Below are 24,923 nucleotides of genomic sequence, written 5' to 3' on the forward strand. Positions count from 1 at the left end.
AGCCTTCACTCTTGAGTGGCAATCCTTAGAGCACTTGCAGCAGATGAAGTCTGTTGGGGCCAATACTAAGACTGCCCGTGCCTTTCTCTTAGCTCTCCTGTCGGACTGCTACACGTGCCTTACAGCTTCAGCTCTCTGAACGCCCTCCATGACGGTGCCTCTCCATAGCGGACGATCTTCAGCTACACCTTCCCATGTGTTGGTGTTGATGTCCATCGTCTTCATGTCACGTTTGCACACATCTTTGACGCGAAGATGCGGCCTTCTCATGGGACGAGACCCCTCGCTTAGCTCTCCATACAGCATGTCCTTCGGGATGCGACCTGGTTCCATTCGACGCACATGACCCAACCACTTCAGGCGTCTCTGGCTGAGGAGTGAAAACATGCTGAGAATGCCGGCACGCTGGAGGACCTCTGCATTTGTCACCCTATCCTGCCATTTTATGTGCAGGAGTCGTCTGAGGCAACGGAGGTGAAAGGTGTTGAGCCTCTTCTCCTGGCCAGCATATGTTGCCCAGGACTCAGAGCCGTATAGCAGGGTGCTGACGACGCAGGCTTGGTAAACGCAGAGCTTGGTGTTCTTGGTCAGCTGACTGTTATTCCATACGCGCCTGTTCAGTTTGGCCATGACTGCAGTAGCTTTCCCTATCCTATTGCTTATCTCATTGTCAAGGGAGAGGGAACTGCAGATTGCTGAACCAAGGTAGGTGAAAGAGTCCACTTCTTCCAGATGTGTGACATTAATGGAGATGTCTGGAGGAGAGTCAGTGCCTTGGGTCAAGATCTTAGTCTTTTTCAGGCTGATGATGGCTAGTCCAAATTCATTGCAGGCATGGGACAGACAATCAACAAGCCTCTGCAATCCCGCTTCTGTGTGCGATACCAGAGCAGCGTCTTCAGCGAACAGCATTTCTTGGATAAGAACCTCTCTAACTTTGGTTCTGGCATGCAGTCGGGCGATGTTGAATAGCTTCCCATCCGCTCTGGTACGGATGTAGATTCCCTCTGTGCAGTCAACAAAGGCGTACTGAAGGAGCATGGAGAAGAAGATTCCGAAAAGTGTCGGTGCGAGGACACAGCCTTGCTTGACACCGCTGTTCACAGGGAAGGCATCAGAAGTTCTCCCGTTGTAGCAGACTTTACTTTGCATGTTCTCGTGAAAGGAAATGATAATTTGGAGCAGTCTCGGGGGGCATCCAATCTTCTGCAGGAGACTAAAGAGTCCACTTGGGCTGACCAGGTCAAAGGCTTTCGTCAGGTCTATGAAGGCAATGTACAGCGGCTTTTGCTGCTCACGGCACTTCTCCTGCAGCTGGCGTAGTGAGAAGATCATGTCTACTGTAGATCGGCTTGCCCTGAAGCCGCACTGTGACTCTGGATACACCCGGGAGGCAAGACTCTGCAGGCGGGCCAGAACTACACGTGCGAAGACTTTTCCCACAACACTTAGGAGAGAGATGCCTCTATAGTTGTTGCAGTCGCTGCGGTCTCCCCTGTTCTTGTAGACAGTGACGATACTGGCATCACGCATATCTTGGGGTACGTGGCCTTTTTCCCAGCAAAGACACAAGAGCTCATGGAGGTGTTGCAGTAGTACTGGCTTGCCGCTCTTTAGAACTTCTGGTGGGATATCATCATTTCCAGGAGCCTTCCCGCAGGATAGACGGTCAATGGCTTTGCTGAGTTCTTCTTTTGTAGGCAGGGCATCCAGCTCCCCCATGATTGAAAGGCTAGGTGAGGTGTCGAAGGCAGCATCTGTTACCTTATTTTGGGCTGCATACAGTTCCAGGTAATGTTCTACCCAGCGTTCAAGCTGCTTACATTGGTCTGTGATGGCTTCTCCAGTCTTTGTCTTCAACGGTGCAGTCTTGATGGCGGTGGGACCGATTGCAGCTTTAATACTGTCGTACATGTCCCTGGTATTTCCGCTGACTGCAGCTGTCTGAATCCTGCGGCACAGGTTCAACCAGTAGTCATATTAGCCCAACGGCGCGCAGTCTGTTGAACCTTGTTGCGAGCAGTTCTTAGGACATCGTGTGTGCTAGAGATGGGGTTCTGCTTGTAGGCCAGCAGGGCTTTCGTCTTGGCTTCAACATCTGATTGCATCACATCCCAGTGAGTTTCGTACCAGTCTTCGCTCCGACGTTCCTTCTTCCCGAACACAGAGAAGGCTGAGGAGTAGATAGTATCCCTAAGGTGGCACCATTTACCATCAATATCATTGTCATTTGGAATTGAAGTGATCATTTTCTCACTGAACGTGTCATGAAATCGTCGACATCTCTCGAGGTCGTTGATACAGCAGGTGTTGATGCGTGGGAGACCTTTGGTTTTGGTTCGATGTATTTTCTTTGTCATCAATCTCACTTTGCTACTCACGAGGGAGTGATCTGAGTCGCAGTCTGCGCTGTGATAGCTCCGTGTGTGGAGAACACTGCTAAGGTCTGTACGCTTGGTGATGAGAAGATCAAGTTGGTGCCAGTGTTGAGACCGTGGATGTCTCCAGGAGACTTTGTGGCGTTCTTTACCTTTGAAATAGGTGTTTGTCACACACAGACCACGATGGCAGCACAGCTCCAGCAGCCGCTGTCCATTATCATTCATCTTTCCCGTGCCTTGGTGGCCGAGGCAGGAAGACCAGGTGTTGTAGTCAGCTCCCACTCTAGCATTAAAATCTCCGAGAAGATAAAGTCCTTCAGTGCTGGATATCCTGGATATCATCTCATCCAATTCTTCATAGAACTGGTCTTTAGTCTCTGAGGTGGAGCAGAGTGTCGGTGCATAAATGCTGAAGATGTTGATGAAGCCCACTGTTGTAGACAAACGCAGAGTGAGTATTCTCTCTGTCCCGCCAGTTGGTTGGTTCAATGGTGGAGACCAGAGAGTTCTTCACTGCGAAGCCCACCCCGTGCTGTCTTGGGTCGTCCTGTGACAGACCCTTCCAAAAGAAGGTGTAATTGGCTTCCTTGATAGAACCACTGTCTGCCAGACGGGTCTCCTGTAGACAGGCAATGTCAACATTTAGTCTTGATAGTTTCTTGTCGATAACCGCAGTCTTTCGGGCATCATTAATCTGTTCGATGTCGTTATTAAAACCAGGGCACATGGTTCGAACGTTCCAGATTGCTAGCCGAAGAGTTGGAGTCTTCATTTTTACTTCTGAACTTCTCCTTCTTACATTGTGTCGACGTCTTGCGACGTCGCTGGAGTGTCTTCTCCAGAGTACTACGAGCCTGGGCTGATGTGAAATGGAGAACTTGTGCTGCTCATACGTCAAGTTCTCCCTCTCGGCGTTGCTGATGTAGTCCAAAGGAAAGGATGAACCAATACAATTTGGCACCAGCACAGTTGCAGGAGTTGCCGGAAGGCAACGCAATACGTTGCTAGACCGCCTTAGGGACTCCACTCCGGATTTCTGTAGGGTTTACTCCTTAGCCTTTTCTTCTCCCGAAGATAACCACAAGGCAGTGGGACCACGTGGCAGGTTGTACTAGGTTACGTGGTACTAGTAGCAGGGTTGATTATTCCTGACCTGACCTATACTAAACACTACTCTCTGCTAGCCGTTTCGCACTTAAGTGTCAAACATAATCCCGCGATAGAAGCGATGGAATTCACACGTTGTTTTACGTTTCTTTGACTCCAATAACGTCACAATTAAAGATTGCGTTGATTCCTTCAAATCCAATGATGTCACAATGGAGGTGCGTCACTGCACGATGGTAAAGTGCGTTATACTGAGATCGCGCAACAAGTTGACTGCGTTTCCAATGATCCAGAGAGTGCACACGCTTTAAATACTAGTAGATGGCTTAAGCAGTGAAAAACAGTGATGAAAACAGTGATGAAAACTCCTTCCAAAAGTCCAAGAATGAATTGATGGGGGGATTTAACAAAGACAAAAAAAAAACGATAATAAGACCTTGAAATGTTGATCCAGTACAACAATTGACACGTCCAGGAGATTCCGTGAAGATGATGTTCTGGTAATCAGAATCGTTTTAAAAATACTCTATAGGCCTAAGAGTCACCCCATTATCACTTAATGTCCCGTTTTTAGGAGCTCCATTGACACACGCGTAAACTCAACCACGGTATCACACCATCATGAAGAGAAAAAACGGAAAGATCTTACTTGAAGTGTCCAGGCTTGACATATGACGAGAATCTTGATGTAGGCTAAATCTACAAACCACGCTCCACGATGTAAATCCTCAAACCACGATCCCCCGCACAATTCAATTCCCCGATGTAAATTGGGTATAATTGCCCAAAATGGGCCTATTTTGGGATATACATGAGAACATTGATATTCTTTGGAATTGACTTATATGTGTTTGTAGAACAAGCTACTTTCCCCTATTGTCCAGGTTTATGTTGGCAAAAATATCATTAGATATATAACAGCTGTTGATAATGAAGGCTTGAGCATGGCCAATAGGGCATATATGCCCAAAAGGGCCTATTTTGGGATATCGTCGGAAATATTTGTATTTTATTTGATAGAGGCATATCGCTTATAGATGTAGCCTTTTATACCCTATTGGCCAGTTTCATTTTGGTATATTAGACATAATATAACTCACATCAGTTGGTAACCCAGGTTAGCCTCTGGCCAATAGGCTATAAATGCCGAAAAGAGCCCATTTTGAAATATAGTTGGAGATATGTATATTTTTCATAATAAAAGCATATCGCTTATAGTTGTCGCTGTTATCCCCTATTGCCCAGTTTCATAATGGTATATTTGACATCATAAAACTCACATCTGTTGATAACCCAGGTTTGGCCCTTGCCAATAGGGGATAAATGCCCGAAAGGGCCCATTTTGTGATATACATGAAAATATCGATATTCTTTGCAATTGAGTTATGTGTGTTTGTAGAAAAAGCTGTTTTCCTTTATTGGCCAGGTTTATATACGTAAAATTGTCATTTAATAAATAATAACTGTTGATAACCAAAGTTCGATCCGGGCCATTAGGGGATAAATTCCCGAATGTGCCCATTTTGTGATATACATGAAAACATCGATATTTTTTTTTTTGTAATTGAGTTAATGTGTTTGTAGTAAAAGCTGTTTTACCCTATTGGCAAGGTTTATGTAGGTATAATCGTCATTGAATAGATAATAACTGTTGGTAACGAAGGCTTGAGCCTGGCCAATAGGGAATAAATGCCCCAAAGGGCCCATTTCGGGATCTATTTGGAAATATGTGTATTAATAGAGGCATATGGCTAATAGATGTCGCTGTTATCCCCATTGGCCAGTTTCATATTGGTATATTTGACATGATATAATATACATCTGTTGATAACCCAGGTTTGATCCTGCCTAATTAGGGATATATTCCCAAAAGGTCCCATTTTGTGATATACATGAAAATATCGATATTCTTTGTAATTGAGTGATGTTGTTTGTAGAAAAAGGTGTTTTCCCCTATTGGCCAGGTTTATATAGGTATAATGGTGTATAATTGCCCAAAATTGCCTATTTTGGAATATACATGAGAACATTGATATTCTTTGTAATTGACTTATACTGAGTATGTGTTTGTAGACAAAGCTGCTTTCCTCTATTGTCCAGGTTTATGTTGGCAAAAATATCATTAAACAAATAACAACTGTTGATAATGAAGGCTTGAGCATGGCCAATAGGGCATAAATGCCCGAAAGGGCCTATTTTGGGATATCGTCGGTGTCTCATTAAAAATGCATTTCCGGGTTGTTTCATGTAGGTCACCTATCGGTCATTCAACTAGACAAATTTGTTTACGTGTAGGGACGAGACAAAGAGTGCGAGTGAGTGAGCGAGAGAGAAAGTGCTAGGACAGGTGTAAATGTTTTACAAGTCACGCCATCGATGACCGAGAGGAGTTCATTTATTTTTGCATGTCAATTAATGTAGAAAGAAAAGACAGGAAATAGCTCTAAGTCCGGGAGAGTGCTGTATAGGTGTTTTCGTTCAAGTCCTTTTAAGTTGTATCAAATATTCCAAATGCCTCGAAAAGGAGTGTCGTAGTCGAGTAGCAATTTAACAGTAGAGTTGAATCCTTTCGTGGCAGACACCATTTTGATTTCACCGAGAGAACATTGAGTTAGCTCCGTGATGGCAGGAAACCAACTTGCCACACCCAGACGCCAGTTGGCAAGATAATTTTGTGTCTAAGCCCAATTTCGTTGGCGGCCAGGAGCCGTCCATCCACCTATACCGTCAGCCTGTATACTGGCTGATTAGAGTTCAGATTTTGTTTGCTGCCAGAAGGCGTATTCCAACAGCCTTTGAAGCCTTCCAGTAGACAAGAAGAAGAGGCATTTTGGTTATATTACACCGGTCATTGGTAAGTTAAATTGCGATTTGATTTCTGCTTTGTCGTGTATAAGGATGTGAATGTGTTTCAGGGCACCACATATAGCCCCGGAGAACCCCGTGAATAAGTGATAAAGTATATCATAATGGTGTACAGTTTTTGAAAACGATGCGGTGATGTTTGATAAGCTATGCACTGTTATATTTCCAATGTTTGAAACATTTCATTATGTGAATTTTGTATGTTAATTGGATAATAAGGCAGTTCTCAAATTTTCACCGTGATGTCAGGATTTTAAGTTGATAACCTTTTTGTGTGTGTGATTAGAACACACCCCATTGGTATATGTTACACTTAAATAATTTTGTAGATGGCGCCGAGGTCGAGTTTACTCCCAGGCAGACGCATTCCCAGCCGGGTGACTGTGTCCGCCCCTCGCTAGGGAGAACCTTTGGACGCCAGCGAATACGGGACGCGGGTCCTCGCGACACTTTGGAGCTAAAACAGCAACCTCGTATACAAGGACGCTCCACCCACGAATTAGTTATGTTCTGGAAGCGAACAGTTTGACAATTAATGTGACTCTGTGGACAACGCAGGGGTGAGCGATGAACCTGGCGGGTGCATTTATGACGTGGAAGTGTCACTGAAGGAGAAATATGAATGTCATGTGAAATTGGTAATAAGATGAATGAGATGTGAACATAATTTGGATATTGGCATTTATATACTCCATGATAATTGCGGGTCAGCACAGAACCCGGATGTAAACGGAAGCAGTGTAGTTGAAGACAAAAGTTATAACCGCGGTAAACCGTCGTGGGTGCAGGCTGGTCATCTCAGGATCAGCACTACGGGGGTGTGAACCAAATAGTGTTGTATTTGATAGGAGATAGCGGTGTTGTCAGGGATAACGAATTGATAGTGAAGCTGTTATAATTATTCTGAACAAGTGTCAAGCCAAAATTAGAGGTGGAACCGGACCAAGTCAGGGTCCCGTTCACATGGTTGTCGAATATAAGAATATGGTAATTTAATTTATCTCACTCAGAATTTTGATTTTGCATTTTATGTTGGTCACAATTTCTTGATTTCAGTTCTGTAAATATTCCACAAATTGTTTTTATTAAAGTGTACATTAAAGTGAATGGCACCAGTGTAATCGAGTATTATTTAAGTTCGCCCATGTGACAGTCGGAAATATTTGTATTGTATTTGATAGAGGCATATCGCTCATAGATGTAGCCTTTTATACCCTATTGGCCAGTTTCGTTTTGGTATATTTGACATAATATTTCTCACATCTGTGTATAATCCAAGTTTAACCCTTGCCAATAGGGGATAAATGCCCGAAAGGGCCCATTTTGTGATGTACATGAAAATATCGATATTCTTTGTAATTGAGTTAATGTGCTTGTAGAAAAAGCTGTTTTACCCTATTGGCAAGGTTCATATAGATATAATCGTCATTAAATAAATAATAACTGCTGATAGCGAAGGCTTGAGCCTGGCCAATAGGGGATGAATGCCCAAAAGGGGCCATTTTGCGATCTATTCGGAAACATGTGTATTTTATATAATAGAAGCATATCGCTAGTGGATGTCGCTGTTAATCCCTATTAGCCACTTTCATATTGGTATATATTTGACATAATTATAACTCACATCTGCTGATAACAATGGTTTGAACCTGGCCATTAGGGGATAAATTCCCGAAAGTGCCCATTTTTTGATATACATAAAAATATCGATATTCTTTGTAATTGAGTTAATGTGTTTGTAGAAAAAGATGTATTTTCCTATTGGCCAGGTTTATATAGGTATAATTGCCATTAAATGTACAAAAAGTGTTGATAACAAAGATTTGACCCTTGCCGGTAGGGGACAAATGTCTGAAAGTGCCCATTTTGTGATATACATAGAAATATCGATATTCTTTGTAATCGAGTTAATGTGTATGTAGAAAAAGCTCTTTTCCCTTATTGGTCAGGTTTATATAGGTATAATTGTCGTTAAATGAATAATAACTATTGACAATGAAGGCTTGAGCCTGGCCAATAGGGTATAAATGCCCAGAAGGGCATATTTTGTGATATCGTAATATGTATATCTTATATAATAGAGGCATATGGCATATAGATGTCGCTGTTATTCCCTATTGGCCACTTTTATATTGGTATATTTGACATAATATAACTCACATCTGTTGATAACCAAGGTTTGACGCTGACCAATAGGGGATAAATGCCCGAAAGGGCCCATTTTGTGATATACATGAAAATATCGATATTCTTAGTAATTGAGTTATGTGTGTTTGTAGAAAAAGCTGTTTTCCCCTATTGACCAGGATTATATAGGTATAATTGTCATTAAATATATAATAATTGTTGATAACGAAGGCCTGAGCCTTCCCAATAAGGGATAAATGCCCCAAAGGGCCCATTTTGGGATGTGGTCGGAAATATGTATATTTTTTCATAATAGAGGCATATCGCTTATAGATGTCGCTGTTATCTCCTATTGCCCAGTTTGATACTGGTATATTTGACGTAATAAAACTCATATCTGTTGATAACCCAGGTTTGAACCTGGCCAATAGGGGATAAATGTCCGAAAGGGCCCATTTTTTTATATACATGAAAATATCGATATTTTCTGTAATTGAGTTATGTGTGTTTGTAGAAAAATCTGTTCTCCCCAATTGGCCAGGTTTATATAGGTATAATTGCCATTAAATGAATAATTACTGTTGATAAAATAAGGTTCGATCCGGGCCATTAGGGGATAAGAGGCCTATTTTGTGATATTCGGAAATGTGTGTATTTTCCACAATAAACGAATATCACTTATTGATGTCGCTCTTATTACCGTTTGGCCAGTTTCATATCGGTATATTTGGCGTAATATAACTCCTTTCTGTTGATAACCAAGGTTTGACCATGGCCAATTGGGGATAAATGTCCGAAAATATCGATATTCTTTTTAATTGAGTTATATGTGTTAGTAGAAAAAGCTGTTTTTCCCTATTGGCCAGGTTGATATTGGTATAATTGACATCAGATAACTCATACCTGTTAGTAAACAAGCTTTGACACTGGCCAATAAATGCCCAAAAGGGCCTATTTTGTGATATTATATTCGTAAATTTGTGCATTTCCCATAATAGACGAATATCGCTTATTGATGTCGCTCTTAGCCCCTTTTGGCCAGTTTCATATCGGTATATTTGGCATAATATCCTATCTGTTGATAACCAATAACCGGGGGGCCAAAAGCTAAAAACAGAGGTCGAGTTGCACTCTCTCTACAAACTAAGTAGACCATGCTTATTTTCAAGTTTTTATTGTAACAAACAACATTCCACTGGTCTACCTCAAAAAATTTGTTGCGAAAGCCTCCAAATCCAAGATGGCGTCCAAGATGGCCGCCATATTCACTGAATTTCTCATTTAAATGATAGAATTCGATAGAAACATCAGATTTCGACAAATGTGATGTCATATGAAAGAGAATAAAATTGTCTACAAGTTGATACCATTTTTGTGGGTTATTGTGATAATTGGATTGAGATTTTAAGGAAAAAACACTCATTTTTTTATATTTTTCTGAAAAAAGGAAAATCATGAAAATGCTTGATTCAGCATAAATCAGAGAAAGACTGAAGGATTATCTTGAAACATTTCAAGAATTTAGTTTGACATATAATTAATATTCCGAGCAAATTAGGGGTCAGTACTATTTTTGGTTCAGGAGTTATAATGTCTCAAACTTGAAAACTCACTACGTAAAAATGGCCACTTTAGTTGTGACCAAGACCTTGTTGGTCGTAAAAAAGTCTGCGCGCGCCAAGACTAATACACGCACCATTGGCACTGGCGCTTGTGTCAACGCCAGTAGTGCGTGTAGTAGTCTTGACAAACGCAGACTTTTTCTTTGACAAACAAGGGTTTGTGCCTGCAAACTAACTTTTCATACCAAGTGGTAGCTCAGGTGATACTGATCGCTATTATTTCAAAGTAGATTGTTCTGAAGCAGATTAGATGAAGCAAAAAAAAAAAAAATTCAAATAGAGGTAGTAGCTTGAAACCAATCTTGTTATAGATAGTTTAAGACAGAATTTAGATCAACCGCTCAAAAAAAAAAATCAAGATGACAGCCATCAAAGTTGACATAGTGTATTGCGCCAAATTAAATGTATTATTTCGTTTTTGATACACATTTGTCTGTTGTGCTATCTTAAACCATCTTAAGTTTTTATGGACACATTTTTTAAACCAGTGATATTCTACTCTCCGAAAAAGAAAAAAACAAATCGAGTGGAAGTTTTTACTTTTGATGTGAGGAGTGAAAAACAGAAAACGGTGAATTTAGAGTGAAATTGGAGTGACTTTTGAGTGAAAATGTTCATTTTCACTCATTTTAGAGTGACCTTAGGCAGAGCTCCACACTAGGTAAATATCCGACCTTTTTTGGTGGCCCGATCAGGCCACCAAATTCTTCATTTCTGACATTTTGGTGGCCCGACGTGCGTTTTTTGTGGCCCGGGCCACCGGACCACCGTTAGTGTCGAGCCCTGCCTTAGGGATCACTCGTCACTCTTCTGGTGATCCCCGAGGTCACTCTAAAATGAATGAAAATGAACATTTTCACTCTCGAGTGATCCTGATATCTAATACAGGAAAGCATCTACCAATGGCATAAGTTCAGATCAATTGTGACACTATAACCCACATGAAATCAACCTTAAAACAATGTAAGAAAAATCTGATAACGGAAAATACAGTTTCAGCATGCTTATTTGTAAATGTGCATATACAGCACGAATAATCAATTTGGACAATTTTATTCGAACAATATACTGAAAAGTAATTTCGCACAACACATTTAAGAGCAAAGTTGAGAAATTGCCGCCATGTTGGATTTTTTTTTTTTTTGGGGGGGGGGGGGTTCGGATCAGAAGGGCTTTCAAGGACATCTACAGATCAGACATTATTACACATATACCATCATCATTCACGTTTCTACAGCAGCAGAGTAACATACAAGTAAAAAAGCATATCTTTGATACAGAAGCATTTCTTTTTTATTAAAGATTGGGCCTTACCCAAACACTGGAATGAGCTCCACCCCCCCCCCCAAAAAAAAAAGACCCTCAATATGGTTTACACTAGTATAATATCGTTCGGATGTATAGAAACATGTAATAGACAGCAACATAAGAAGATTAAAAAAACATATCAAATTAAAAGTTATAAGTTGAGATAACTTTGACGCAACACACTAAAGGTATTGTTTACCAGTGGGAGAGATATCACATTCGATTTATATGTGCAGGTTAGTTGTATTACGAAACATTCTACCATGTAAAAAAAATTACAATAAAGCCTTAAACATACGGAGATATCGCCATTTCTTTTCAAGAAACCATAACAATGATAACTGTTGACATAAAAAACATTCTTATCAGATCTATTTAGTATATCTAACAATATTTAGCATTAATTATACTGATTTAAGTTTGTACATTAATCCCTAACTCACAGTTTAGAACTAGTTTGAGGAATTAAGTAAAGTTGGGTTTTTGTTTTACGTGCACTAATGGTAAATAATGCCTTGAACGACAACCTCGATTAATTACCGCCATCTTGAATTTTGTGTGGATACTATTTTTATCGCTAAATATTACACATTGGCAAAAATTGTGCCAAATTCTAAGCTCCTACCTCTTTTTGGAAAATACTTTCTGTTCAATCTTATCTGCCTCAGAACAATCTACTATGATGAAATGCTACAGTAATAGCGACCAGCGTCACCTACCACTTGGCATGAAAAGTTAGTTTGCAGGTACTTGCAAGTCACTAGACCATTACAGTATTACATGTGACCATGTAAACACATTGTAAGCAAAATTTATAATGCATAAATATAATTTTTTCAAGTTTTAGATGTTAACTTGTCAACAGTGTATGATATTGCCTGTAATTCCAGAAATATGAATTATGTCTCAATCTCAGTAAATCCCAATCTCATTCGCAGGTTTCAAAATAATTCTTCAGTTCTTCTTTGATAAATACTAAATCATGCATTTTTACATGTCTTCCTTTTTTCAAAACAATATAAAAATATGGATCCCCCCCAAAAAGAGAAGCAAACAATCCCCCCTCCCAATTTATCAGTGACAATACACAGCTAAAGTGGTATCAACTTTTAGAAACTTTTACTCTCCTTCATATGACATCAAATTTGTTGCAATCCAATGTCTCTATCAAATTTTATGTTTGAAATGTTAATTTCAATAAAATGGCGGCCCTGTTGGACCGCATCTGTACTTTGCAACAAATCTACTGAGGTGTATAGGCCTACTTACGGAACATTGCTTAGTATGCTTAATATTATGTATGGTCTTGTTTATAGAGAGAGTGGAACTCGAAAAGTAAGCACGATCTTGGATTTGACCCTCTGTGACGTCTTTGGGAACAGATGCATGTAAATAACATATTATGTAAAATGGGATTTCAAGTTTGAGACATTATAACTCCTGAACCAAATACAATACTGACCTCTGATTTTCTCCAAATATTGATTATATGGGAAAGATGTTAATTTCTGCATGGTTTTCATAAACATTTCTAGTTTTATTTTTTTAACTTTTTAGAGAAATATTCATGGTGCATTCTGAAAAATGTCTCCATAAAAACCTGAGATGGTTTAAAATGGCATTAAAATGTTGAGAATATATAAAAACCATATGAGACAGCAAAACAGACAAAATTGTATCAAAATCGAAATGATACATTTACTTTGGCGCAAAACACTATGTCAGCTTTGATGGCCTGCAATCTTGAATTTTTTTTTAGTGATTGATCAAAATTTTGTTTTAAACTTTCTATAGCAAGGTTGTTTCAAGCTTCTACCTCTATTTGAAAGATATTTTTTGCTTCATCTCATCTGCTTCAGAACAATCTACTTTGAAATAATAGCAATCAGCGTCACCTGATCTACCACTTGGTATGAAGAGTTAGTTTGCAGGCACAAACCCGCGTTAGTCAAAGAAAAAGTCTGCGTTTGCCGAGACTACTGCACGCACCACTGGCACTGCCACAAGCGCCAGTGCCAATGGTGCGTGTAGTAGTCTTGGCGCGCGCAGGCTTTTTCTACGACCAACAAGGTCTTGTCACAACTAAAGTGGCCATTTTTACATAGTGAGTTTTCAAGTTTGAGACATTATAACTCCTGAACCGAAAACGGTACTCCCCCCTAAATTTCTTCAAATATTAATTATATGTCAAAAAAAATTCTTGAAACGTTTCAAGATAATCCTTCAGTCTTTCTCTGATTTATGCTGAATCAAGCATTTTCATGATTTTCCTTTTTTCAGAAAAATATAAAAAAATGAGTGTTTTTTCCTTAAAATCTCAATCCAATTATCACAATAACCCACAAAAATGGTATCAACTTGTAGAAAATTTTATTTTCTTTCACATGACATCAAATTTGTTGAAATCTGAATTTTCAATCAAATTCTATCTTTCAAATAACAAATTCAGTAAATATGGCGGCCATCTTGGACGCCATCTTGGATTTGGAGGCTTTCGCAACAAATTTTTTGAGGTAGACCAGTGGAATGTTGTTTGTTACAATAAAAACTTGAAAATAAGCATGGTCTACTTAGTTTGTAGAGAGAGTGCAACTCACTCGTTAAGTAAGCGACTTTTTGGGGTTTGGCCCTCCGGTTACAAGGTTTGACCCTGGCCAATTAGGGATAAAATGTCCGAAAGGGCCCATTTTGTGATATATACATGAAAATATCGATATTCTTTTAAATTGAGTTATATGTGTTAGTAGAAAAAGCTGTTTTTCCCTATTGGCCAGGTTGATATTGGTATAATTGACATCAGATAACTCATACCTGTTAGTAAACAAGCTTTGACACTGGCCAATAAATGCCCAAAAGGGCCTATTTTGTGATGTATTCGGAAATTTGTGTATTTTCCATAATAGACGAATATCACTTATTGATGTCGCTATTATTTCCGTTTGGCCAGTTTCATATCGGTATATTTGGCATAATATAACCCCTATCTGTTGATAACCAAGGTTTGACCCTGGCCAATTGGGGATAAATGTCCGAAAGGACCTATTTTGTGATATAGGCCTACATGAAAATATCGATATTCTTTGTGCTTGAGTTCTATGTGTTCGTAGAAAAAGCTGTTTTCCCCTATTGGCCAGGTTTTAGAGAGGTATAATTGACATAGTATAACTCATATCAGTTGATAACCAAGGTTTGAACCTGGCCAATAGGGGATAAAGGCCCAATAGGACCTATTTTAAGATATATTCGGAAATCTGTGTATTTTCCATAGATGAGGCAAATCTCTCGTTTGAAGAAGCTACACCCCTGTAGACAATGCCAGTGTATATCTTGGCAATCAAGGACTTGAAAACCAAAGATATAAAACACTTGTTTCTTGACCCTGGCCTAATCTAAGCATCAGTCACCGCCACAGGGGGGGGGGGGGCACCCGCGAGAGGAGGAGATTGTTTTGGTTTTGGCATGGGCTATGTAGCTCCATGGTGCGTGTGTGTGTCGACAAACTTCTACAATGCTCTCCTTCTTATTCCTGTATTTTCGTTATTTATAGGTCAAATTTTTTCGTTCGAAATTCAAAACGGATGACTATAGAATTTCTCAATAGAACATAAAATCTACAACTTTAGAAAGAATAGAAAAAATTTAGTGCACTTTCAATGGTCTGCCACAGGCAGATATCCTTATCATGCTCTTACGTAATATGACAGCTGTTGCGGTCATTAAACCCTGGCTTGGCCTCCAGGTTTGCCACGCCTGAGTAGAAAGTTATTTTGCAGCGGGCGAGTACATCAACTCCCAACTCTCAAACGAGGAATCGTTAGGGGGGTATAGCACCCCATCATCTTCGTTTGACGATGGAGTCTCGCCTCAAACGGGGGTTTGACGGCATGAATAGAGGAATATCGCTTATACACTCAGCAAAAAAAAAAGAAAAGAAAGAAAGTAAACACTTTTTCCACCTGATGTTTTTCATAGAAGATTTTGATGAAAATGAATGTGTCATATACCGCATCAAAGATTATTTAATTGGCTACCATCCTGGTAGGCTTATACAAAGGGAAATTTTACGCATGAGTGAACACATTCGTTTTTGTCCTCCAAGGCAGAAAAGTAAACATTGCAGAATTGGACATATTGAAATTCATTTGCAAATGGCCTCCAAGATAGCAATGATAACAAAAGACCAATTTAACGCAATTAGAGACATGAATGAAATAGCAGAAATAAGTTTCCGTTCCCTTGTTTCCCTTTATATTCAGAACAAAAACATAGTGGGGAAACTGAAGATGGAATATAAGCATTTTCCATCAATTCAAAATTTAAATGTCATAGGGAGTAAGCCGTAAAGGTGATAAAATCGACAGAATTTCTTCATTTTACCTTTAATTAAGGAATTTAAGAAATCCCGAGACAAATTCAAGAACCAAATATTATTTCAAATTTTCCTAAATTAGAATAGCGTTTAAAATTTAACTTTCTTTGTTACCATAATTTTTCTCTTATGTCTTTTGACTGCAGATTTGACAGAAGATTCTTCATTTTGCTCCATTATTTTTTGCCGTTCTGTATCTTTAGAGGGTTGCAGAGACATTATTGAGATCATATGTTGATGCTTTCAAATTAATTAGCATTTCTATTGTGTTGAATTTGTCTTTTTATCTCATTATAATATGGAAGAGCAAATACGCTTGAATAGCAACTTGTCTATTTTGCAATTTTTACTTTTGTACCTTGGAAGAGAAAAACGAATATGTTCACTCATGCGTAAAGTTAACATTTTCATTGACCTACTATGTTGGAAGCTAATTAAATTACCTTTAACATGGTAGATAAAACATCATTTTTAGTCAGATAGTCTATGAGACAGATAAACTTGAAAAAGTGTTTAGTTTCTTTTTTTCGCTGAGTGTAGATGTCGCTCCTTCTCCCTACTGTCCAGTTTTATATTGTTATAATATACATAATATAACTCATATTTGTTGATAACCAACTTTCAACCCTGGACAATAGGGGATTAATGCCCGATAGGGCCCATTTTGTGATATACATGAAAATATCAATATTCTTTCTAATTAAGTTATATGTGTTAGGAGAAAAAGCTGTTTTCTCCTATTGGCCAGGTTTTTGGTATAATTCACATCAAATAACTCATATCTGTTGATAATCAAGGTTTGACCCTGGCCAATATGGAATAAATGCCCAAAATTAAAGGCCCATTTTGTGACGTATTTTCAAATTTCTATATTTTCCATAATAGAGGCATTTTACAAATAGATGTCGCTGCTATCCCCCTTTTGATAGGTGTCATATTGGAATAATTGACGTAATATTACTCACATCTTGTTGGTAACCAAGGTTTGACCCTGACCAATTGGGGATAAATGCCCGAAAGGGCCCATTTTTGTGATTCCATTTACCAAATATTATCCACGGCTTGATGTAACCGATATTTTCAGCATTCCCACGTATTATAACCTTATATTACTGCATTTACCCAATATTACCCTGATATTATCTGGAATGATGTAACCGATATTTCCAGCATTTCCAAGTTATTACCACTTGTTATATGCATTTCCCAATACCCAGTATGATGTAACCGATATTAGTCACATTCCACAACATTCTAAAAAAAAAATCCGGGTCAGAACTGACCCGGAACTGGGTATGTAGGGATCACACACCGGTCAAAAATGACGGAATTTGGTCATGAAGACGAGAGCAGGGTCACCCTGACCCAATTCATGACTCTGGATGGGGTCATATCTGACCCCATTCCTTGTCATTTCTGACCTGGAACGGTGTGTGACCCCAACGGACCCAGTTCCGGGTCAGTTCTGACCCGGATTTATTTTTTTTTGAGTGCTTGTTATCACCACACGATATTATCAAAAATAAAGATTAAGGGTTGAATTGGGCATATAATTAGTTATAAGATTATGTTAGGCACAATTTTGGGATTAATTGATATGCCCTACTCCTAATCCTAGTCCTACCCTAACTTAATCTGTGTGTCCTACCATCTAAAGTACTAGCAGTCACATTCTGTATAATACCCCAAAAATGTTGTAATACGTGAAGACATGGTTACTAAGATTAGGTCACACATTTTCTCATTTGAATATTCATGAATATGCATGAATGTTACTGTTATCACTCAAGGTTGCAACGTTATAACCATTTAAAGCCATTCAACAAATTGAATTGGAGAATGCATATATGCTACTTAAGTAAACTTCTTTCCAGAAATGTTGGCGTTATCAATAATATAAAATCTATATTTCCAAAGAATATATTGCGTATACTATACTCAACCCTTGTACTACCCTATCTCAATTATGACGTTCTTGCCTGGGGAAACTCGGCAAAATTATACTGGGATAAATTATTAATACTCCAAAAACGGGTAGTGAGAATTACTTCTGGTGCAACATCACGTTCTCACACTAATGAACTCTTCTATGAAAATCAATTTCTAAAAGTACAGGATATATATTTTATGAATCTAGGATCCACTATGTACAGCTCGAAGGATTCTGAATTTCCACAGGTTATTTCGTCACTTTTGGTTATGAATGAACAAGGGCACAATTACTACACTCGGCAGTATTCTTCTTACCACCTACCATCCATTAGAACCAACTTTAAACACAATACACTTGCTTTTGCTGGACCAAAATATTGGAATTCTTTAGCCTATTCTCTTCAACAAACCACAAGCCCCAGAACATTCAAATGCAAATTGAAACTAAGTCTTCTGAGTAAATACGTTACGATGTAACTAGCCTTTATAATCCTGTACCAGATATCTGGACACTTTTACCCTATAAGGTAATCTTATATCAACATTTACATGGTATATGATTCATGTGGAATTCCTATTCATTTCAATTCCACTGTTTATTTTTGTTCTTTATTTCTTTTTCTTCCCCTCTCTCCCCCCTTCGGTTCTCACTTTATTTCCTCTATTTCTCTCGTTCTCTCCTTCTCTCCCTCTCTTTCTCATTCATGTTTACTACCTTTAAGATGTAAATATGTACAAGTTATGTAATTATGTTTCAGGAGTCTGTATATATGTCATATTCTCAATTACTCTATACGTTATTATGAATATTGCTCGTCATGGTGACCTACAAATTTTACAAGCTATTAGTTGGGTCACCCCATTTCTCTTTGTATAAGTACCCTATATTCTGTCAATTCATGCTGATATATTACTGTAATATTATGTGTCAATATGTAAACAACAATGCAATTGAAAATGGACATGAAACGAATAAATTCAATTCAATTCAAAAAACATTACCCTATTATTACCCTTATCACCCCGATGTAACTCGGTAAAGTGTTGGTTTCAACACGGTGATAACAGTAATTTGCGGAGCTTGACAATTTTGCTTGGATTGCTACGAGATGACTGTTATTACTCAATTTTGCAATGTTATTACCATTTAAAGCCATTCAAGATTATCTATACTACCCCTCATCACCCCAGATGTTGGGTGTTGCGCAAGACTTTTGCAAGCGACGATATACTGCACACCTACCACACCCAAAACACACAAGCACATAAACGTACAAACATAACACCCACACGAACACATCACATACACACACACACACACACACACACACACACACACACACACACATATAGACACATACACCAAGTGCAAGAAAGGTGCAATCATTGCGCTGTCAGGCGCCCGTCGAGTTTTCGGTACAAAGAAAGAAAAAAAAAAAAACGGCTGCAACATTGCTCATGTTACAGTGTAGATTCCGTACTTTTGTCCAGGCTTTGAATGAAGCTAGAACACTCTGGCTAAAATATCATGATTCAAACGTGTAGTGATATGTCAGTTTCCTATAAATGCATATCATAAAACTCGTCAGTAGCGTTTGTGACTCTGATGTGATGCTCGATGCTCCAACTTAATGAAAAGATCTTGAATTTGGCTAATATCGGGTAAAGTAGCTTTCTTTAATATGTTGTTATTTACCATTAAAAAAATAAGATTATCTTTTGCGAAATGACAGCACATAATAAAACGATCTTTTCACATCGCATCAACAAATGTGTATATTACATGAGAATCGCAGCTGTGGGTTGCATTTCTTTTTCTCTCACACTGTTGACATATAGTTCTGCTGATATAATAAAGTTCATACGGGTGAAGTGCTATCATAGCCTCATTATATCATCACTTTCTATGTGTATACACTATTCTTTTGTGTGTGTTTAAGTACGATACTGCACGACTTCAACACAAGAAATCATGCATCACTTCCTTGAGTGTAAGTCGACGACAAATAGTTTGTACACATTTAAACTCATTAACCTAACTGGAAATCTGATACCAATAAACGCTGGGACTTGTCTTCTGTTGGTTTCTATATTGATCATTAATTTTCAAAAAAAAAACCAAATAAACAAACAAACAAACAACGGACGAGTATATCCATGCAATTATCGTGTATGATATTTGTGAAGTGTATCTTAATGTATAGGAATTAGACACAATGATAGTCCCAATATCTATTTTGTACTAGGTGTATTTTGTAAGATGTTTGAAATATCACGCAGCTAGCAAACAATAACGACACACTCAATTTGTAATCGAGTATGAATGATGGAATCGAAATGAATTCTTTAAAACAACATTTAAGAGAATCTATAATTTGGAAAATAGTAGAAATAGATAAAAGACATCAAAATACTTATTGAATTAAAATTGAATATGTTACACTTGCCTAGATCAATAATCTTTTCATAATCATATTGATATGACATGATTTTTACTAGTCTTAATGCTTGTGACTGGTCGTATAGACGACAGAACGACGTCATTCGATTCGTTACAGTATCGATCATGAATATTCATAAGATTGAATCTAATATGCAAAAACTAGTGAAAATATGGAAAACATTGATGATTACAGTATTTATGCTGGGTTTAGACTTAAACTGTGCCAAAAAATTGACATTTTATTCTTATCTTATTCGAACTAATCCTAACTTGTGTTATGGAGACATATTTTGGGTTTCTCACAAAATTGTGGCCTAGTTTAGTAACCATGCCAGGAAGCATTAAAACTTTTCGCCCGTTTATATAGAAACGTGCTACATCAATCTAGTAAAACTTGTGGTGGATGCAGCGAAGAAGTGTTTTGGAAAAAAACACTGACCCCTCCACCATACATGCATTGTTGAATGATGTTTACATAGTAGCTTATACCATGGGTCCCTTGTCCTTTCTGCAATGGAATGCTCAAGGACTCCCTTCTGATGGGTGCGAACTACAATCTTACCTATTATAGCATCATGCCATACAAGCAAATTTGATATCATCTGTATTCAGGAAACATGGTTTAAAGAAAATGACGTTGTGCAAGTAGAAAATTATACTTGTATACCACATAATAGAATCACAGGAAATAGCGGTGGATGCGCCACATATATCCGAGGAGACCTCAATTATCGCTTGATTGATACTCCTACGGATGAAGAATATCAATGTGTGGAAATTTCTTTTGAAAACCTAGTACAAAATGTTATTAATTTGTACAACCCTTGCAAAAGAATAACGTGTAATTATTTGAGTGAGATTTGGAATAGAATAAACAGACCTATTATTTTGTGCGGAGATTTCAATAGCCACCACGAAATGTGGGGTAGTGATTATTGTGATAAAAATGGAAAAGAAATTGTCTCCTTTCTCTCAGAAAACGATGCTGTCGTACTGAACAATGGTGATCCGACAAGACTCGATCCTCATACTGGTACACTCTCTTGTCTAGATCTAACTATTGTGAGTAGGAGGTTAGCCGTTAAGAGTAAATGGAGTGTCATTTCGGATAGATTCGGAAGTGACCACTTCCCCGTGGAAGTTACTATAGAAGTATCCGGAAATGAGTATAAGAAAGAAACGTCATATGATGGGAGATGTTACAAGAAAATTGACTGGAGTATATATAAACAAGAGATTGATGATCGTTTTTTAATGAAAATGGAATCTTATGATGTGCAGAGTGAATATAAATTGATGTTGAGAAGGCGTCTGTAGATTGTTCAAATAGAAACAAAAAACGTCATTCCTCAATCCCGCGGTGGAATAAAGACTGTTGGGATGCAGTTAAAGTTGGAAATAAAGTAAAAAGAAAATTTATGAGAACGGGAAAATATGAGGATTTATGTGAATATAACCAGAAAAAGGCGTCTGCGCAGCGTGTTATTAGACAGGCTAAAATGAATTATTGGAGAAATTATTGTAAAAGTATGAATTGTTTTACTCCAGTCGCGCAAATATGGAGAAAGATAATGAAAATGAGAGGAGAGCATAGTAATAACGAGAAAGCTATTATTATGAATGTTAACATATTATATATTACTGATGAATCTGAAGTCGCAAATGTTTTGGGTAGTTGTTATCAAGAAAATGATACAATGAAAACAGTTCGGAGGAAAATGATGCTTCCTATTTACATAGTATAAATGTATCTGACAGCTTAAATGAACCATTCAATTTTGGTGAATTTAGACTAGCACTTAAAATGTCACAGGAATCGACTCCAGGTCTAGATGGCATTTGTATAAACGCCACATTGAAATTATGTCAAAAAGTGCTCAGCAGAAAATACTGGAATTGTTCAATCGTATTTGGGAGACCTCTGATCTTCCACACGATTGGTTACATGCGATTCATATCCAATACTAAAACAAGGAAAGTGTAAGACAGATCCTCATTCGTATAGACATATATCATTAACCTCATATTTGTGTAAGATCATGGAGAGGATGATCTACAAGAGATTGGAATGGTATGCAGAAAAACACGATCTCTTATCTGAATACCAATCAGGATTCAGAAAGGGCAGAGGAGTCCTTTGACTCGATAGTCATGTTGGATACAGATGTTAAGAAATGTATGATAGATAAAGGTTATTTGGGTGTGTTATTAATGGATTTAGATAAAGCGTATGATTCTATTGAGAAGTGTACTATGGTGAGGAAGTTGAAGATGGTTGGGATCAATGGAAGATTGCTATCATGGATATCATCCTTTTTATCAAACAGATCATTTAATGTAAGAGTTAAAGGACAATTCTCTAACAACTTCCGTACCGATGATAGAGGACTACCTCAAGGAAGTGTTATATGTCCTTTGTTATTCAATATTTACGTAAGTGATATATCCAAAGGATTATCAGTTGCTACTACATTTATATATGCTGATGATATTGCTCTGTAAATTTCTTGTAAAAATCTGAAATTATTAGCAAAGAAACTGCAGTCCTGTGTGGATTTTCTATATGAACGGAGTAAATCCTGGAAAATGAATTTTTCAGCAGAAAAATCGTGCAGAAAAATCGAAAGGGATATACCCTTTCACCAATCTATGGTCCAGTGATTAATAAAGACAGGCAACGGCAGCAAGACAACACTCCACTGCATAAGGCTTGAGAAAGTCCTCAGGAGAGGACGAAAGCTTGCCCTCTACAATTCAAGGTTGGTTGAAGCTCAGTCATTTAATTAAAAATCGTGTTATATGGTATTTACTAATAAAAAAGGTTACACTGGCATGAATGTATGTATGAATGGTTTGAAATTAAAGCAAGTACACAGTTATAAATATCTCGGAGTGGTATTTGATAGTAATTTGCATGAATTGGTCAAAGTATATTGAAAAAAAAATAAGATTAGTTGTCAAAAAAGAATCAATTTGATGCGATGTGTATCTGGTGCATCATGGGGAAGTGATTTTTATGTCCTCAATTTGATGTACAGGTACCTTATCAGTCCAGTAATAGACTTTGCTGCAGAGGTGTACGATTCTACCTGCAAGACTATTAAATCTACCTTGGATTCTATACAGTATCAATGTCTAAGGTTAGTTACAGGAGCTCTCCCTACAGCGTCTTTAGAGGCTCTGCAAATGGAGTGTGGCGAGATGCCTTTAGAACTTAGACGTCAGTTATTGGCTGATAGATTGAAATACAGAATATTAAGTTCTAGTACCAATCACCCGTCAAGAGCTTAGCTTTATGGACTGTTGGCAATATCACACGAGAAAATGTGACGAAAATAAGAAATATCAAACCATAGCTGTTTGCACTCTAAATCTAGATGCGGAGGTAGAAAATGTCTGTGTACCATGCAGTACACCCTCCATGGCATGTCGTAGAGCCTGAAATATGTTGTGATATCCATAACAGGGTCAGTAAAGCTGATATGATTCATCAACAAAGAACAGATAGCGAAGAAGTGATAAATACTCGCTGGATATATCATTTAAGAATATTTACTGACGCATCCAAAGAGACTGATAGCGGTGCTACGGCGATTGCCTTTTACGCTCCTCAGCTGAATGTTTCAGTAGGAAAAAAAAAAGTTACGTCAATTTCAGTATGTAGAGCGGAGCAAGTAGCCATAGTAATGGCATTAAACTGGATAGAAGAATTTCAGCCAGTCTCAGATGTGGTGATATTAACGGACTCTTTGAATAGTTTGCATGAAATAGAAAATGTTTCCAATGATAATAATATAGTGCAAGAAATAATGTTTAAGATTGCGAATTAATACATGGGAATAACAGTATCTTTTTTATGGATTCCCTCACATTGTGATATTTATGGAAATGAAATGGTAGATTCTTTGGCAAAAGCAACCTTGAAAAGAGAATATGTAGATATATTTGTTAAAAAAATCATATAATGAAATACGAGCAATGATTGCCATTGGGAGATATTATAACGCGATCTGGCAGATTCAGTGGGACGCATCCGATAGAGGGCGCCATTTATATATCGTGAAGAAGAATGTACTGCCGGTCAGCGTGTTTTTTTTAGACGGCACAGATTGGGGAAACTAAAAATCTATCGGGGACCCTATCCCTAAACCTGACCCTAATCCTAATCCTAACCCTAACCCTAACCCTAACCCTAATCCTAACCCCAACCCTAACCCTAACCCTAATCCTAACCATAACCAAAAACCCTAACCCAACGTTTTTCCCATAGGTTTAACACGCGCCATGCCCCAATCTGTGCCGTCTTAAAAAAAAAACGCTGCCGGTCACATCACTGAGTTGCCGTACAAGGAGAGAGGAAGTTGTTGCTTGTAGATTGAGATTTGGTGTGGCAAGATTAAATCACTTTATGTATATCATTGGCAAACATCCGACGGGAATGTGTGCCACATGTATGGTTCGAGAAACTGTAGAGTATCATTTATTTCATTGTGATATGTTTGAAGATGAGAGGAAGTTGATGAAAAAAAGAAGTTAATCAGAAAGAGTTAAATATAATATGTTTTATTACAACCACGCAATATACATATCGCTTTGAAATACGTCAAAAGGACAAATAGATTTAGATTGCTGTAGAACCTGTGTGTTTTTTTTTTCTTCTCACATAGTTTTCTAGGTTTGTTTTTGTTGGTGTAATTATAGCACACTAACACTGTTGATAAACTCACGTTGATTAAGCTCCAAATGAAAGTGCTTACAGTATGAGAAAT

At 38.1% G+C, this 24,923-nt stretch overlaps 1 protein-coding gene across 1 annotated transcript; it reads right to left on the reverse strand.

The window, feature by feature from the left end:
• Positions 1–1,964: 1,964 nt before the first annotated feature.
• LOC139722084 (uncharacterized) lies at positions 1,965–2,723 on the reverse strand. The gene has a single exon (XM_071633406.1). It carries the CDS (start codon positions 2,721–2,723, stop codon positions 1,965–1,967), a length of 759 nt encoding a protein of 252 aa, XP_071489507.1.
• Positions 2,724–24,923: the final 22,200 nt, after the last annotated feature.

This window comes from Diadema antillarum, unplaced genomic scaffold (genome assembly GCF_040938485.1).
Source record: "Diadema antillarum isolate AM-2024a unplaced genomic scaffold, OU_Dant_1.0 scf00000156, whole genome shotgun sequence".
NCBI lineage: Eukaryota > Metazoa > Echinodermata > Echinoidea > Diadematoida > Diadematidae > Diadema > Diadema antillarum.

Excerpts from the sequence above, each read along its gene's own strand:
- LOC139722084 (XM_071633406.1), bottom strand. The coding sequence starts at position 2,723 with ATGATATCCAGGATATCCAGCACTGAAGGACTTTATCTTCTCGGAGAT.